Below are 16,947 nucleotides of genomic sequence, written 5' to 3'. Positions count from 1 at the left end.
CTGGAGCTCGTGCTCCGTGCTCAGATAGCATCAAGGGAGGGAACAGTGGTGGAGTCGATGGCGCCATCTGCAATCCATAGCCGCCCGTGCTTCTTTCCTCCTCCGAGCCTCATGATCGCCTCTACATCAATGGGCTCAGTGCGCATATTGTAATCTTCCCCATAGATCTCCCTTACCGTTGACGTGTACTCTTAGACTTTAGTGTACACGTTTGGGTCAGAGTACGCCTAGGGCGGGGCAGCCGGGTCGAAGGAGACGGAGGACGACACCCTGCCCATGTGGGACATATCCCACGCAGAGAACTCCGAGACCTCCTCGCCCGGGTGCGCAGCCTCCTGTGAGAAAGACGAGAAGATGGTGAGAAATCAAGCAGAATTGAGTGTCAAAATAAATGAAAGAAATCACTTACGTATGCTTGTTTGTATCCGGGGAGGCTACGGCTGCCTTGATGGTGAGTTGGACCTTGCCTCATCAGACGCTGTTCCCGCTGCCTCTCGTGCATGTCAACAAAGTCCTATGATAACCACTTGTCCACGATCATGGCCTAGCACTCGGGATACGATCGGCACCACTAGGGAATCACCTACAAGTCATCGAGTATTTGACATATAAGAAGATGAAATTGAACCTACTTAATATCAAAACGAATCATTATGAATGTTATTCGCCTACCTCAAGGTACTGGTCCTGAGTCAGCGTAATCCGTCTTGCTTGAGGCTTGGGGAGGGACTGCCTAAGTACCGACCAATAGTAGTCTATGTGGGCCTGGACACGCCCATGGTGGTGCATCTCGGTGACGTACTTCCTACAAGCTGCGGCAGCCGCCCGATTCGCCTGGGCCTCAAGTCCTTCTTCGGCCTTGAAATATTTCTGCATACAAAACCGATGTATCAATTAATTATTTCAATAAAAGATTTAACCAATGAATGCGATGTATTAAGCAATATTTTGCGAGAGAGACTTACCCAAAACTCCACCAATACTCGCTCCTGCTTGTTGCGGTAAGTGTCATCCGTGACCAGCGTGTACCTATCCCAGTTGGAGGCCGGCTCCCACACCACCGGCTCTTCGGACAGTTGCGCTGCCGAGTTGGCCTTGGAAAAGGCTCAGGGTCGATTCATTTTCGCCGGTATTGTAACGAGGGGGTGGATTATGATTGCTAGGAAGGTTTAGCTTGTAGTATAGTGTTGTGAAGTTTGCCACCACCTCCCAAAGGCATGCCTCTGCAATGGAAGCCTCAATTCTGGCTTTATTTGTACATTTTTTGCGAAGAGTCTTTAGACATCTCTCGATTGGATAGCACCAACGGGCCTGCACAGGTCCCCCCAAACATGCCTCGAACGGGAGGTGCACAATCAGATGTTGCATCGGCAAGAAGAAGCCAGGTGGAAAGATCTTCTCCAGCTTATAGAGCAACATAGGTGCCGCTTTTTCCAAGTCCTAAGTGACAGTCCAAGATATCTCATTGGCACAAAGCTGGTGGAAGAAAAAGCTCAACTCTGCCAGCACTTGCCAGACATGCTCAGGGACATAGCCTCGGACCATCGCCGAAAGAAGCCGCTCAATCCATATGTGGTAGTCATGACCCTTCATCCCGTTGACTCGCAGAGTGCCTAAGTTCACTCCCCTGCTAAGATTCGCTGCATATCCATCTGGAAACATTAACATCTGGATCCATTTTAGTACCTCCCTCCTTTAATCGATTTGCAAGACAAAATTGACCTTAGGCCTTTTCCAGTTCTTGTTTCGGCCACTAGGAGGCTGCATCGCTTGATTTGGTCTATCGCACAATGTCACTAGGTCCACTCTAGCCTTAACGTTGTCCTTAGACTTGTTAGTGTCCATCAGAGTTCCCCAAAGTGCCTCGGTGATATTCTTTTCAGTGTGCATTACATCAATGTTATGTGGCAGAAGAAGGTCATCGAAATAGGGGAGCCTCGTCAAGCCGAATTTATGAGTCCACATATGTTCCACACCATATCCCACAAAACCACCTTCTTCATTGGGCACAAGAGCATCTATCTGAACACGAACCTCGGCACCAGTCCTCAAGTGCGGTTTAGGGTCTGTCACTTTGACACCTTTCGTAAAGCTCTTGATGTCTTCTCTAAATTCATGGTCTAGAGGGAGGAACTGACGATGCTGGTCGAACGATGAATACTTGCCACCCTTCTTCAACCAAATGAACCTCATGGCTTCCTTGCATACTGGGCATGGGAACTTCTCGTGAACACACCAGGCAGCGAATAACCCATACGCCAGGAAGTCATGCAGGGAGTAGTGGTACCAAACGTGCATTTTAAAGCTTGTCTTTGTAGCTCGATCGTATGTCCATACCCCCTTCTCCCAAGCGTGGATCAATTCATCAATCACAGGCTCCATGAACACACCCATATTACTCCCCGGGTGTCCAGGAATTATCAACGACAAGAATACGTTATGCCGTTGAAAGGAGATGCTGGGAGGGAGATTGAGGGGGATAACAAAAACGGGCTAGCATGTGTATGGGGCAGCCATCATTCCATAAGGATTGAACCCATTTGTTGCTAGCGCGACACGTACATTACGGGCCTCAGCTGCTTTGTCACGATGTTTGTCATTGAAATACGTCCATGCTTCAGCATCAGACGGATGTACCATCTTCCTAGGATTGTACCGTTTGCCATCTTTGTGCCATGTCATCTGTTTCGCGGATTCCTCAGTCATGAATAGCCATTGGATCCTCGGTAGGAAAGGAAGGTGCCGTAGCACTCTCGCGGGGATCAGAAGCTGCTTCTTCTGACCATCACCAGAGTCTACCTCCAGGTACCTGGAGGATTTACACTTTGGACAGTAATTTGCATCCTTGTGTGCTTTCCTAAATAGGACGCACCCCTTCGGACAAACATGTATCTTGTCATACGGCATCTTAAGCATACGAAGGAGTTTCTCTGCCTCGTACAAGTTCGTCGGCAAAGTGTGCTTCTCCGGTAGCATGGTGCCAAACACGGCCAACATCTTATCGAAGCCTTCTCGACTCAGGTTTAACTCGGCCTTCAACCCCATTACGCGTCCAATCGCATCCAGCTGAGAAATCATTCTACGCTCGTGAAGGGGTTTCTGTGCCGAGTCCAATATTTTGTAGAAGTCCTTTGCTGATTCCTCCATCTCCTCCTTCTCACGTCGTTCAGCGAAGTGAGCTTGGTGGGCATCATCTAGCATGTCTGCTACCCCAGCATCATCATCAAAAACCTTGAGGCGTGGTCTCACCACCTCTGCTCTTATACGATCTGCTTCACCATGGTAGATCCACTGCTGGTAGCCAGGCGTATAACCATTGAACACAAGATGTCTACCCATGGTCTTCTCGTCTACTTTTCTCCTGTTGTCGCATTTGCTGCAGGGACACCAAACTAGAGAATGTTCTCCTGCTCCTGGGCCAAATGCATGTTTCAAGAAACCATCTGTCCCCTTCACCCATTCATAGTTGTAGTCACTCCCGCTTCTCCAGCCCGTGTACATCCACTGACGGTCCTCCATCCTTTAATATTTACATCATAGAGTATTGTGACCATCAATTGCATCTATGTGGTGTTCCTACTGTCTAATAGGTGAGGATAGGCCCTAATCCCACCCGTGGATGCGTAGATGAGGTCAGTTTTCATGCTCCGCTCCTCTCCGAGACAGAATTTCGGCAGCACCTCCCCGCTGTTCTCCCGATACACGTCCTGCAAGGGAGAGTGTGTATCTAGAGAACAACAGGGAGGTGTTGCCGAAACTCCTTCTCGGACCGGAGCGGACCATGGAAACTAACCCATCTACGCATCCACGGGCTGTCCAAAAAACGTGGACAATCCGAAACAGATACGGTCGCAGATACGCAAATATCCACATACCTACGACCGTATCTCTTTTGGACGGGAGACGCCTAACTAGGTTACGCGCGGGCTACGACAGACATGCGGAAAAATAGGTTATTTATACCTAGGGTGTCGGTGAAGTAAGGCTAGCGGGGCAGTGGCGAATCGACGCAGTGGCGAGGCGACGCAGTGCAGGCAGAACCGCGACGTCGACGAAGACGATCGGGGTCCTCCGGGTCCCCTCCGACGTACTCTTCTCCTGCATAAAAAGACAATAGGTTATTGTTTGTTCAAAATTTCGGTAGCACCTCCCCTACACGGGGAGATTTCCAAAACATGCAAAAAAATGACACGATGGCCGACATTCACAACGGCACGAAGGCCGACAACCACAATGGCACGAAAGCCCTCATATCAACTTACGGCACGAAGGCCCACACAACCACATACGGCACGAAGGCCGACAACGAGAGTTTTACCTAGGGTTGTGGTGGAGTCGGGCGTCGCGGTGCGGGGGTCACTTTCTTCTCCGGCGAGGTCGAGCGGCGTTGGAGTACTCCTCTCCCCCTCTTCCCTTTCTTCTCTCCTTTTCCTCTTCTTCTCCTTCTCTTCCCCTTCCTCCTCCTCTTCTTCTCCTTTTCTTCCCCTTCCTCCTTCTCCTCTTCTCCTTCTCTTCTTCCTCCAACTTCACCCTCTGCCTCCTCCCCTCCAACAGCAACCGGCGACGGGGGCGGTCTGGGGGCTGGGGTCGGGGCGGGAAGGCCGGCGAGGGGGCGGCCGACCTCCCCTTGCTCGACAGAGACGGGGAAGGGAGGCAGGGCACGACCTCGGCCGCCACTGGGCGTGGTGGGGCGGCACGCTGGTGGGGCGGCGGGGCGCGCTGGGCGGCCAAGCGCGGGGCGGTGGGGCGCGCGAGGTGGCCAGGCGCGCGGCAGCGGGGTGCGCGGCGACGGTGGTGGAGGCTCGTGGCGACTGGGGTGCACGCGCGGTGGTGGGGCACGCGGGGCGGCCGGGCTCGGGGCAGGCGGCGCGTGCAGCAGCGGCCGCGCGGCGGCGGGGTGCGTGGCGGCGGTGGTGGATGCGCGGGGGCCAGCCGCGAGCGGGCGCGTGGGGAGGGAGATGTGGTCGATCGGGATTTTTTTTTTGACAAGATTTCGATCGGGAATTTGGGCTGCGGCCCGGTTTAGGTTTGGGCCCTTTGCCGAGGGCCCAGATTCAGGGCCCTCGGCAAAGATTTTTTTATGTTTTAAAAAAAAATTCTTTGCCGAGGGCCACGGGCCAGGCCCTCGGCAAACAGCCCTCAGCAAATTTTTTTTTTGGTTTTTTAGCCCAGTTTTTTTGTGGTGCTACAATACATTGTTTTGAACTCAATTTTAAAATTTAGGCCAATTTTGACTTTTTTTGTATATTTTCTTAATTTATTTTGATTCTTTGATTTTTTTCGAATATGTCAAATTTGAACTGCAGGTGCATGGAATATTGCAATGTAGTGTTTCGAAAAATGTTATTCATGTTAATTGGTGCATGTTGAGTCCCTATCCACGAACTCGCATCACTACATTGCCGAGGGACTCAACATGCACCAATTAACATGAATAACATTTTTCGAAACACTACATTGCAATATTCCATGCACCTGCAGTTCAAATTTGACATATTCGAAAAAAAATCAAAGAATCGAAATAAATTAAGGAAATATACAAAAAAAAGTCAAAATTGGCCTAAATTTTAAAATTGAGTTCAAAACAATGTATTGTAGCACCACAAAAAAACTGGGCTAAAAAACCAAAAAAAATTGCCAAGGGCTCTTTGCCGTGGGCCTGGCCCGTGGCCCTCGGCAAAGAATTTTTTAAAAAAAATAAAAAAATCTTTGCCGAGGGCCTATCCTGGCCCTCGGCAAAGGGCTTCTTTGCCAAGGGCCTCGCCTCGGGCCCTCGGCAAAGATGATTTATATAAAAAAAAAATTGGCCGAAAAACTGGTTTAAAAAAATCTTTGCCGAGGGCCTGGTCTAGGGCCCTCAGCAAAGACTTTTTTAAAAAAAATTGCCGAAAAACTGGTTTCACAGAAGAAAAAAAACCTTTGCCAAGGGCCTAACAGGTGGCCCTCGGCAAAGCTTGACGGGAATGGCCGCCGTGACCCAATGGGCCTAATTTGCCGAGGGCATCTTTGCCGAGGGCCGCGGCCCTCGGCAAAGATTTGATTTGTCGTGGGCCTGTCTTTGCCGAGGGCTGTACCCTCGGCAAAGGCCTCTTTGCCGAGGGCCGTTCTTTGACGAGGGCTCCTGTGGCTAGCCCTCGGCAAAGAGTGTCTTTACTGAGTGTCCGAAATTTGGCCCTCGGTAAAGCCTCAGGCCCTCGGCAAAGCACGCGTTTCCAGTAGGAATGAGGTAGTGGCTTCAAGGTGTTGTGTGTTGAGAGAGGGGCTCTCCTCGTCCTATTATACAAGTGCCCAAGGCGGTTTGGGGGCATATTCCCTGGAGATCCCATGCAAAAACCGCCCTAGGTGCATGAGTGCACCACAATGGTGAAGGTGGGCCCGAGAGGCGGTGCCGGGGGTGTGGGTGCACCCAGGGTGTAGCCACACCCTAGCTGGCGCGCCTGGCCACCGCCTTCGCCAGGTGTGCTAGTGGTTGGGCCTGGAGCGCATCCTCGTGGTATGGGGCCCAAGTTTGATGTGTAGGTGAGCCCTTCTTCTGATCTTTTGTGTAGATTAGGTTTTTACGCTTTCTGGGTTTTTCCTTTTGCCCTTATTTCTACGTATTCCAAGCATGTGTCTTACAAAATAGTGATTCTCCAATACATGCGGAATACGTGAGTATAAATAACATATGTGTATACGTTTGCTAGTTTCTCCTCCTTTTTGTGTCTTAATTGGCGGTCGGATTTGATCGTTATGGACCGCCAACAGCTGCACTACCAAGCCTCCTCCTCCAGTGGCCCCTTGACTTCGCCGTTGCCAGAGCGTGTTGCCGATTGTACATGCCGACACAAGGAAGGCAGCCGCAGGGTTTTTCTCTTCTTCTGCTCTCGCCTACAGCTCACGGTGCCATGAAGAGGATGGCCATGGCGGCTGGGGCCCTGCCAAGGGTGGATGTGGCATATTTGCCTCCTCCTAGTTGCATCAGATGGCCTCTAAGCCGGATCTGCCCCGATGGAGCCCATCGGTGGCATAGCGATAGCATGGAGGTAGCCGCAGGCCACTTGGTGGCGGTCATAGGTAGAGTTGTGGAGCAGCAGCATGCAAGTGGCATGACAACTGCATAGTGGGGATGCGGGGGCAGCGGCGACTGTAGTAGCATAGCGGCTGTTTATGGGTGGTGGTGGCATAGAGGTGGACAGAGCCATGTATGAATAGGGAGGCATAGAGGCTGCGTGTGCTGTGGTCCAGAGGCCGCGCAAGCGTCCTACTGTGGGCGGGTGAGGCTGTGCAAAGATGGTCAGCCGGGATGCCCCATTCCATTCTGGAGTATTTCTCGGTTGCCAGTGTTGGCCAGGCTAGCTACGGTCCTTGGTGACCGACGCTAGAGTGCGTAATACTATCTCCAAAGTTCTATTTTGGTGTGGCAGCAATAGCGGGTGTGCGGCGGCTTCTTGAAATCGTGTCCATGGCGACTGGTCTCGCTTAGCTATGGTTAGTTTGGTGTGGCCATGGTGGTTCCAACTATTGGTGGGGCTAAGATAATGTTAATTAGTTGGCAGCGGCAGCACAACTACGGCAAATGGTTTTCGGTGGCGGTGTCTGATGCAGGTGGATAGCGGTTGTGGCGAGTCTTCTCCTGGGCAATATTATTTGGGGTAGCAATTGTTGGATTGGCTACAGCCTGTGTCGACCGGCACGGCCATGATGTGCCACGCATGTCTGTGGCTGGCTTACAGCCGTAGTGACAACAAATAGAAGGCGGTTCTTTGTGGATGGTGGTCTAGGCAAAAATGCTCATTGCTTTCTCTAGAAGCTTCATGGACAGTAAAGAGCAGTAGCGTTGGCGACTCCCTTGTCTTGGTGCAAGAGCAACTGATGGCCTCGTTTGGTGGCTGGTGTCATGCATGATGGAGGCTGCCTTTGCGGACCAGTGTGGTGGCGCTAGGTCATGCATGCCGGTGATCTCCTGCCGGTGGCAGTTACTATAGTACGGCACTGGTATAAGAATCCACGGCTTGGCAAGATTTGGGTGAGGGGTTGGGGTCTTTGGGCTGAAAACCCTGCCTAGGATTTGGCTATTTTCCAACAATGGTGACGCCTTTGGAGGCATTCCCCTTGTAGGAGGTATTGCAATGAGGCCTCTACCCTATAGGTCGATCGACATTTTGTGGCACCTATGCACTAGTAGAGAACCTAGCTGTAGTCCCGGTTCTCAACCCCTTTAATCCTAGTTTTGGAACCGGGACTATGCAATCGGGACTAAAGGTCTTGATTTTTAGTCCCGGTTCCTCCAACCGGGAGTAGAGGTGTTTATTGGGTAAAAAAAGTTGCAGCTGTGGAGATTCGAACCTATGACCTCCCACTTCAGCTCTTGCACGCGTTACCATCTCACCTACCACCACACATCTAACTTAGATAAGATATGCTTTCCTTTTAAATTCAGTTTGGAGACACCTTTAGTCCGGGTTTGAGACATAAACCAGGACTAAAGGTACCTTTAGTCCAGGTTCGTGTCTCAAACCGGGACTAAAAGTCACACTTTTAGTCCGGGTTCATGTCTCAAACCGGGACTAAAGATTCTCGCACTGACGTGTCTCTGACACACCTCGGTAACCGTTGGGCAGGGACCTTTAGTTCCGGTTGGAGCTACCAACCAGGACAAAAGGTTTCTCTAGTCCCGGGCACGAAAAATACCGGGACTAAAGCCAAATTTCTAAGTGGATTAAAAGTCGTTTCTCTACTAGTGATGGGTGTCATTTCTCCTCCTTGGAGGATTCGCTATGGAAACCTACTCCCATTTTCCTGCTACAAAGCTTGTTTCCTGTGGCGTACAGAGTTGCCTTTCGCGGTTGTTACTTAGGTGGTTTTTGCCAGTGTTGTTTTATTTTGGTGGTGGTCTTGTTGTCACCTTTGTGAGTGTTGAGGTTTTCTTTTCTTTCCTTTTTGTAGTATTTGGTTTCTTCTCTATCAAAATATGTCCAGCATGCTCGTCAGTGGCCTTTTAAAGAAAAAAATTAATCCCATATGAGAAATTGATCGGAGATTGATTCAACATAAATAGGTAGCTATTACATGTACCAATTGTAAGTTTGTAGTTCTCAAATGCACCCGCATGCCACGATGTAAATGAGCCCAACGGGGCTATGACAAAGTGTATTGATGATATATTATCAGATCTTTTCTTCAAATGAAAAGTTTTCAACTACAATGTTTGTTTTGGAACCGAAAAAACCCGAAAAAAATGGCAATTTTTTTAATCGGTGGAGGCCCCCACCGGCCAGCGCCCGCCCATCTCCGGCATTTTTCACGTAAAATTCGCGGCTACGAGGCCGGCGGGATTCGAACCGGCGACCTCTCCCTCGCGCGTCCACTCCTCTAACCACTGCACCACACTGCCACCTATGTCTAGATTCCGTTTTGGTTCCCCACATATTATACTAAACCGAGTGTAAATTGCTTGTTTGAAGCCCTAAACGAATTCAAATAAAAAAGTTGTAAACTACAAAGTTTCATAACTTTTCGAGATCTACACTTTTAGTTTAGTAAGTTTTTACATCCGAGGTCGTTTATAAAATTTGAATTTCTAAATTTTGAAATTCAAACGCAGTTTTGCATGACAAGATGATTTCAAATCAAAAGGTTGCCAACTACAATGTTTCCTAACTTTTCGAGATCTACAGAGTTTATTTTGGTTGTTTTTCCATCCAAGATCGTTTGAAAAGTTCGAATTTTAAATTTTTGAAATTCAAACACAGTTTTGCATGACAAGATGATTTCAAATCAAAAAGTTGCCAATCACAAAGTTTCATAGCTTTTTGAGATCTACAAAGTTTATTTTGGTTGTTTGGTCATCTGTTCATCCGACATGGTCGTTCTAACATTGTTCACAAATCTTATATATCTCTCTTGTAGTTTCATAAACTACAAGAGAGATATGTTAGATTTGTGAACAAATTTACTTTCACTTTGTCATATGAAGAAAAGACCAAAACAAACATTGTACATCTTGATGAGTTATACAACTTTGTAGTTGAAAACTTTTTCATTTGAATTAATTTACTGCTTCAAAATGTGCTTTGAAATTTTCTTTGCCTAGTGTCAAAAAAAACACTCGGTAAAGAGCTTCTTTGCCAAGTGTCAAAAAAAACACTCGGCAAAGAAGCTTCTTTGCCGAGTGTAAAAAAAAACACTCGGCAAAGAGCTTCTTTGCCGAGTGTTTTTTTCCGCACTCGGCAAACAAGCTCTTTGCCGAGTGCCTGAAAAAAAACGCTCGGCGATCCACTTGGCACTCGGTAAAGAGTCGGTCTCCGGTTGTGTGTTGAGGTTTTCTTTTCTTTCCTTTTGGTAGTATTTGGTTTCTTCTCTCTCAAAATATGTCCAGCATGCTCTTGTCGGTGGCCTTTTAAAGAAAAATTTAATCCCATATGAGAAATTGATAGGAGATTGATTCAACATAAATAGGTAGCTATTACATGTACCAATTGTAAGTTTGTAGTTCTCAAATGCACCGGCATGCCACGATGTAAATGAGCCGGCCGTACGGGCCAGTGCCAGCCCAGCCTAACCCCTCCACGCGAAGCCATATAGCATGGTTGCATCCCCTCAAAAAAAAAAGTTTGGCTGCCAGACCACTTGTGAAGGATGTAGGATAGGAAGAAGAAAGACAGTGGATACAAAAAAAAATAGTGTGGCTGCATTTTAGGACAGTGTTTTGTAGTGCATGTACTAAACCATGCATACGTTTAGAGACCCATCTTTCATCGATGTCATGACCCGTCACATCCATTTAAGGCCAATGCATGTTTTGTAGTGCGTGTACTGAACCATATCAATACGACTTTATTTATTTTGAATTTTATAAAAATCTAGTTGGCCCAAATTGCAAAACAAAACTTCATATCAAATTTAAAAAAATAAATTTTAGTGATATTTAAATGTTGCTAAAAACACAGTGTCGACAGAAGTGAACAGGATTTGCTTTAAAATATAATTTAGAATGGTTAAAAATCTGCTCGGTATGTCCACTGAGGTCCACCGTCAGGAGAAAATAATACAAAAGTTGAGGCCTCTGCACTGCTATCTAGGCATGCGTCAGTATGGATCTAGACAAAGATGTAGTGGAGGATCAGTGGATAAGATCAGCTGAAGATCCTGTCCCCATGCTCATCGAGATTAATTAACATCCCCATTTCAAACATCGGTAGTAGTCTCACTTGATTTAAATTTCAGTCTTAGTGCTCAACGAACACAAGTAGAAATATTAAATTTGTACGATCTCAAATTAAAATTTCACGGCCAGCCTGCCACTGCCATGGGACAAATCTTATTGGCTAGATACGTGTACCCTATGATTCTTGTTGTTTCATGAACCCAAGATTATGGCTCGGACTGGTTGAGATGAGCATTACAGACGCTAAGCCCACCCAGCCAAAAGTTGCCCAAATACAAAACGATGCTGGCACCACACTACATTGGGCTCAAAGCTTTAACAAGCCTGGAAACTGTGGCTGTCATCAATGCGTGAATTTTGGAAGAAATGTAGACAAGAAGTGGATACTTTGAGATTTCTAATGGACATATTAAGCTTTGAGATAACATTATAATTAAGATTCCTAAATGGGGTCTTTCAGGTTCACTTACATAGTCCAGGCTGGACAGGAAAATATACAAATCATATGCTTCTGATTCGTTTTGACAGTATATATCTGTTTATCTTCGTTTTATATTACAATGTCTACGGCAAACGCAAATGATACTATGCTGCTAGTTATTTTCAGATGCTTTGTACTTGGGCCGATGATTATTGTTGCAACGGGCCGGGTGTGGGAAGAATGGATTCATAATAGGCTAATTTCTAAACTATGTTTTTTTCCTCTTAGCTTGAACCTCTATGTAGCGAGAATTAATTTAACATTTTCTTATGCTGTGTGCATATCATGATGGAGGAGGTCGGTAATTTTGCTCATTGTTATATCACAGAAAAACAAGAACAACCAATCGATTATAAAATCATAAAAGGTATCCTAAATGAGCTGATGGTGCCCATGACACTTGGGTTGCCAGCACACATAAAAACTGAAGTGATTGTTATACTAATCTACTACCACTGCCACCTTCCAAATTGTAAGTCAGTATGATTTTTCTACGTACATAGTTTTTATCTACATGGCAAAAACTATGTTACCTAAAAAATCAACACGACTTACTATAATTTGGAATGGCTAGCACAGTAAGCTAAACGACCTGATCCTGGACATGGGAAGACTGGTGATGACCACTTTCTAGTTGCTCTCCAGTCCGACCGTTACTAGTACTTGCTCCTCGGTCATCTCCGGCGGCGCAGCGACGTCTCTGGCCGAACAACCATACCACGGCATGGATAGCCATGAAGAGCCAAACCAGGAGGGTCAAGACGACGACATTCTCCCACTCCCTGGTGCTGCCAGCCGCGTAGGCCACCAGGAGGCCCAGCAGGTCCAGGACCACGGCTGTGTTGGTCGCTAGCAGGAGCAGCTCGCGGTTGGTCGAGCGGTGCCTCCGCAGGATCTGCTGCAGCAGCAGGGCAATGGTGACAATGGACGCGACGAAGGATGTGGAGTTGCTGTAGAAGAAGACGTGGTAGCGCCGTGGGTCGGTGTCGTGCAGCACCGGGTTCCCAGCATCGCGGCTCGAATGGGTACCAGCACCGCCGTCGTCCTGCCAAAGGCCGCCCGGGGGGGCTAGGCCGGCCTGGTATGTGACACTTGCGGCCAGGATTCCGAGCAGCATCAGGTACTTGCGTTTGGCGTACACTTCATCTCGGTACTCTGTCTCCTGGGCATGTCTTGGTAGTTGCTGAGCCATGGACGACGACGGTGCCGCAGTAGTGCCTGCCTCATCAGCCCGAGTCATCATCCTCTTCTTGAAAAAAGTCAGCATGACGGTGTTGACAAGAACGAAGGCAATCACCGCGGCGATGAGCACACACGCGAAGATGGACGTCCGCAGTTTTCGAGCGCTCCCAGCGGCGTAAGCGGCCATGAGGCCAAACAGGCCGACCACCTGGCACGCGTAGAGAGCGTAGCACCGTATGGCGAGGCGGGAGAGGATGGGGTTGACTAGGAGGAGGATGAGCGCGATAGACGCCATGAAGCTCACCGTGTTGGAGTAGAAGAAGGCCTTGAAGCGGCTCGGAAATTTGTCCAGGAGGACGGCGTGCCCCGCGTGGCGGCGGCTGTCCTCCTCGTTCCAGAACCCACCCGGTGGAGCCAGGCCAACTTGGTAGGTGATGGTGGCGACCAAGATGGCTACCAGCAGTAGCCGCTTGTGCTTCTTCTCAGGCACTGTGGCATCGACGTTAGTCGACCCCAGCGTGAAGAGGAGGACATGTACGAGCACGTACACGAGGATGGCCCCAGCCAGGGCCACGACATGAACGGATGTCCCGAGGTCTCGGCAGCTCCCTGCGGCATAGGCGCCGATGAGGGCAAACATGTCCAGCGTCATGGCCACCAGCAAGGTGTGGCTCCTGACCAGCTTCTCTTTCTGGACCATGAGGATGACGACCAGAGACACCGCAAAGGCGGTGGAGTTGCAGTAGAAGAAGGCTTTGTAGCGTGCCGGGTCTTTCGACAGGAGTATGGCATCGCCGGCACGGTGGCCCTCGCCGTCCTCTGGCCAGAAGCCACCAGGCGGGTCCAGCCCCGCCTGGTATGTAATGGTCGTTGCCAGATTGGCGAGCAGCAGGATGAGAGACTTCACCTTCTTTATTGCCTTCTTCTCGAGATGGACGGTCGGCGCCTCTCCAGTAATAATGCTACTAACGCTGCCTGCTTGGCCATTTGGCGCCAATGTTGCTGGCGGCGGCGGTGGGGATGACATTGACTGGCTGTCGTGGTCGTCATCGTCATCGGCACTAGGTAGCACACTATCCCAAGATGGACAAGAGTTAGTAACTAGCTAGGTTATAATTTAACATGATCGACAGCAGTGCAAGGTATAATTAATCCGAGTAGGGGATGGGAAGAATTATTAATTACTATTTCTATTTTTCACACACAAACCGAGACAACACATACCGATGATCACAGTCAGTTGGAGACGGCGATTCTGCTGCCATAGCTGGAGCTGGAGCCAGAGCCGGGGATGGAGCATGGTTTCGAGGATGGACACACCTGAGACCCTTCACCGACATGATAACCAGCATTGTAAGGAAGACGAATGCCAGAACAGCACCGAACAGGCTGACAACATAGACACTGCAGTCACTGTCTCTGCAGCTACCGGCATCGTAGGCCGCCATGAGACCGACGAGCGAGCCGATGACGAACACGTGCAGCGCGAACGACCGCGTGGAGCTCGCGGTGAGCTTATTCTTCTTGTCTGGGTGCAACAGCAGCACGATGATGAAGAGGGACGCGACGAACGCGGTGGTGTTGCAGTAGAAGAACATCCTCAGGTGGCCCCCGTGGTGCGCCTCGACGAGTGAATCGCCAGGGAGGTAGCGGTGCCCGTGGCCACCACCCCGCCGCCGGCCGTCGTCGAACGTGTCCCAGAAGCCCCCTGGCAGGTTGAGCCCGGCAACATAGGTGATGGCCGTCGCGAAGGTGGCGAGCAGCAACAGGACCTTGCGCTGTTCCTTGGGCCTGAGAAGGACCGAGGATACGGCGCCGCCGCCGCCTCCGTCCTCCTCCTCTGTCGGCAAAGATGGAGAGCTGTCGTGTGACAAGCCCTGCAGGATGTGTACGCCTACGTAGGCGGAGAGCGCCAGCACGAGCGATGTGGCGTACACGGTGGCTGGCTTGTCCCGGCAGCTGCCCGCGAGGTAGGCCCCCATGAGGCCTAGCAGGTCCAGCACCATGACCAGGCGCAGCACGGCCAGCTGGACCCTGTTGGGGTTCTTGAGCAGCAGGAGGAAGATGACGACGAGCGACGCGGCCAGCGCCGTGGAGTTGCAGTAGTAGAACGACAGGAACCTGCGGCGGTGCGTGAACCGGAGGATAGGTCCCCCGGCAGTGATGCTGACGCCGCCAGCAGCTGCCGGAGCTGGAGCAGGAGCAAGAGCAGGCCCGTCCTGCTGCCACACCCCGCCTGGTGGGTTCAGCCCCGCCACGTAGGCGACGCTGACCACCAGCGCGGCCAGCAGCAAGAGCTGCTTCCGGAGCTTGTACTCCGATGACTCCCTGGGCTCTTCCTCCTGAATGCCGGCTTCCGACGGCATCTCTACAGTCGCCGGCCGGTTGTCAGTTGCTTATTGCTTTCTTGTATTACTATTCGCACGGAGAGTGAATGGAGCTCCTAGGTAGTAGTAGACTGACACAAGGAGTAGAGTGGAGCTCGTGCTGTTTTCTTCTGCACTCGGCAGCAGCAGATGCTGGGATTATAATACTAATCATCTGCCATGGAGACCAGAGTCCTTGCAATTGACTAATGTCGTCCACCTCACTCCTGAGTACCTCAACAACTCTTCTGACAACTAATATAAACAATTCCATTTTATCCCCTGATCTCGATTTGTTGCTGGATTCGAAAACCCTTCCCAACACTGATACTAAATAACATATGCACACTTTAACATTTTGAAACAGTGGCGGCACACATGTCACATGATTTTTCTATGTACCACTTGCGGCCCACATGTCACGTGAAACATCCGAAAAATTCAAATTTAGAATCACTCGTACTCAAGACTATTTCAAAATATATTTTCAAACATTAACAAAATTTAATAGAGTACCTGAGATGCAGCAGCTAAGAAGTGGCCACTCAGCCCGAGACCTAGGGTTTGCCACCGGACACGTCTGGTCCCACAGGGACCAGCGTCTGGTGCTCCACAGTGAGCACCTCTTCATCAAATCTTCAACCCCTTTGCAAATGTACCAACTCCACAAGTGTTACACCATATGTGTGAGTGAGTTAGCATTGTCACAAACATTTTCTAAGGGTATTAGGTATGCACACTAGGTCTGAATGCAAATGTATGTATGAATTCACCTAGTGGCACTTGATAACCGCGTTAACCGAGATTCTCCCCTCTTAATAGTATGTTTATCAATCCTAAATGTGATTACACTCTCAATAGTGTCTTGATCACCAAACAAAAAATGGCTCCTATGGTTATACCTTTGCCTTGAGCCCATTTTTGTTTTTTTCTCTTCCTTCTTTTTCAAATGTGGAGCACTTGATCATTATCTTGTGGTTATCACCATCTCCATGATCATCATCTAGCTTCATCACTTGGATTGGACCACCTTTCTTGTCTACACACTTAGTGAAAGATTAGTCCAATAGGTTCCATCAATTAACCAAAATCAAACTAGGGCTTTCAATCTCCCTTTTTTGGTAATTGATGACAACCTTTTCATAAAGATATTTGATTAAAATCTTTTGGATTCATGTTGCTTGCCCAAACATTTTAACATGTGTGAAGGATATGGACACGTTGCATAAATCCGAATTGGTAGCATTAGCTCCCCCTACAAATGTGCTAAGAGTTTGGATTGAAAGCTTGCACATATGCATGGATATGAATTGTGGGAGAGTGAATGACTACCAAATGATGCCAAGGTGTAAAGAATGGACCTTTGAAGCGTGATACCAATCGGAGTTGCCAATATACACCATCCTTAGCACCATGGTTAGCTAGATACCACTTGTAAAATTACTAGTAAAGTAAACACAAACTAGAAACCTCATTAAATCAACTTTAGAAGCAAGGCTCTAGTGCCACTTATTAAATTAACAACATATCTAGCTACCTAAGCATGCTAGTATTCCAAAACATCAATCAAGTTCTACTATTAGCATACACCACTCAAGCATAAATCTTGAATTTTACAACTTGTGCAATGCAAGCAACCATATGTATGTGCACATCCAAATGCAATAAACAAGTTTATGAGCTTGCTCCCTCTACTTGCGTGCTCAAATTTTAATTGCTCCCCTTCTTTTGATATGCAAGCTTTACAATGGAATCTCTCTCCTTTTGAA

At 48.9% G+C, this 16,947-nt stretch overlaps 1 protein-coding gene across 1 annotated transcript; it reads right to left on the bottom strand.

Annotated features, from left to right (window-relative positions):
• Window positions 1-227: 227 nt before the first annotated feature.
• On the bottom strand, window positions 228-15,178 carry LOC136481155 (uncharacterized). Its single transcript, XM_066478513.1, has 3 exons — window positions 14,037-15,178; window positions 12,223-13,885; window positions 228-335 (listed from the first exon to the last, which is right to left on the bottom strand). Exons 1-3 carry the CDS (start codon window positions 15,176-15,178, stop codon window positions 228-230), a joined length of 2,913 nt encoding a protein of 970 aa, XP_066334610.1.
• Window positions 15,179-16,947: the final 1,769 nt, after the last annotated feature.

Source organism: Miscanthus floridulus, chromosome 9, assembly GCF_019320115.1.
Source record: "Miscanthus floridulus cultivar M001 chromosome 9, ASM1932011v1, whole genome shotgun sequence".
Classification (NCBI taxonomy): Eukaryota; Viridiplantae; Streptophyta; class Magnoliopsida; order Poales; family Poaceae; genus Miscanthus; species Miscanthus floridulus.
Note: the sequence above shows the minus strand (reverse complement) of the source record. Positions and strands in the feature narration are given on the sequence as shown.

Coding starts and splice junctions, on each gene's coding strand:
- LOC136481155 (XM_066478513.1), bottom strand. CDS start 15,178: ATGCCGTCGGAAGCCGGCATTCAGGAGGAAGAGCCCAGGGAGTCATCG. Junction 13,886..14,036: donor CCAACTGACTGTGATCATCG/GTATGTGTTGTC, acceptor ATCTTGGGATAG/TGTGCTACCTAGTGCCGATG. Junction 336..12,222: donor CTTCCCATGTCCAGGATCAG/GTCGTTTAGCTT, acceptor TCTTTCTCACAG/GAGGCTGCGCACCCGGGCGA.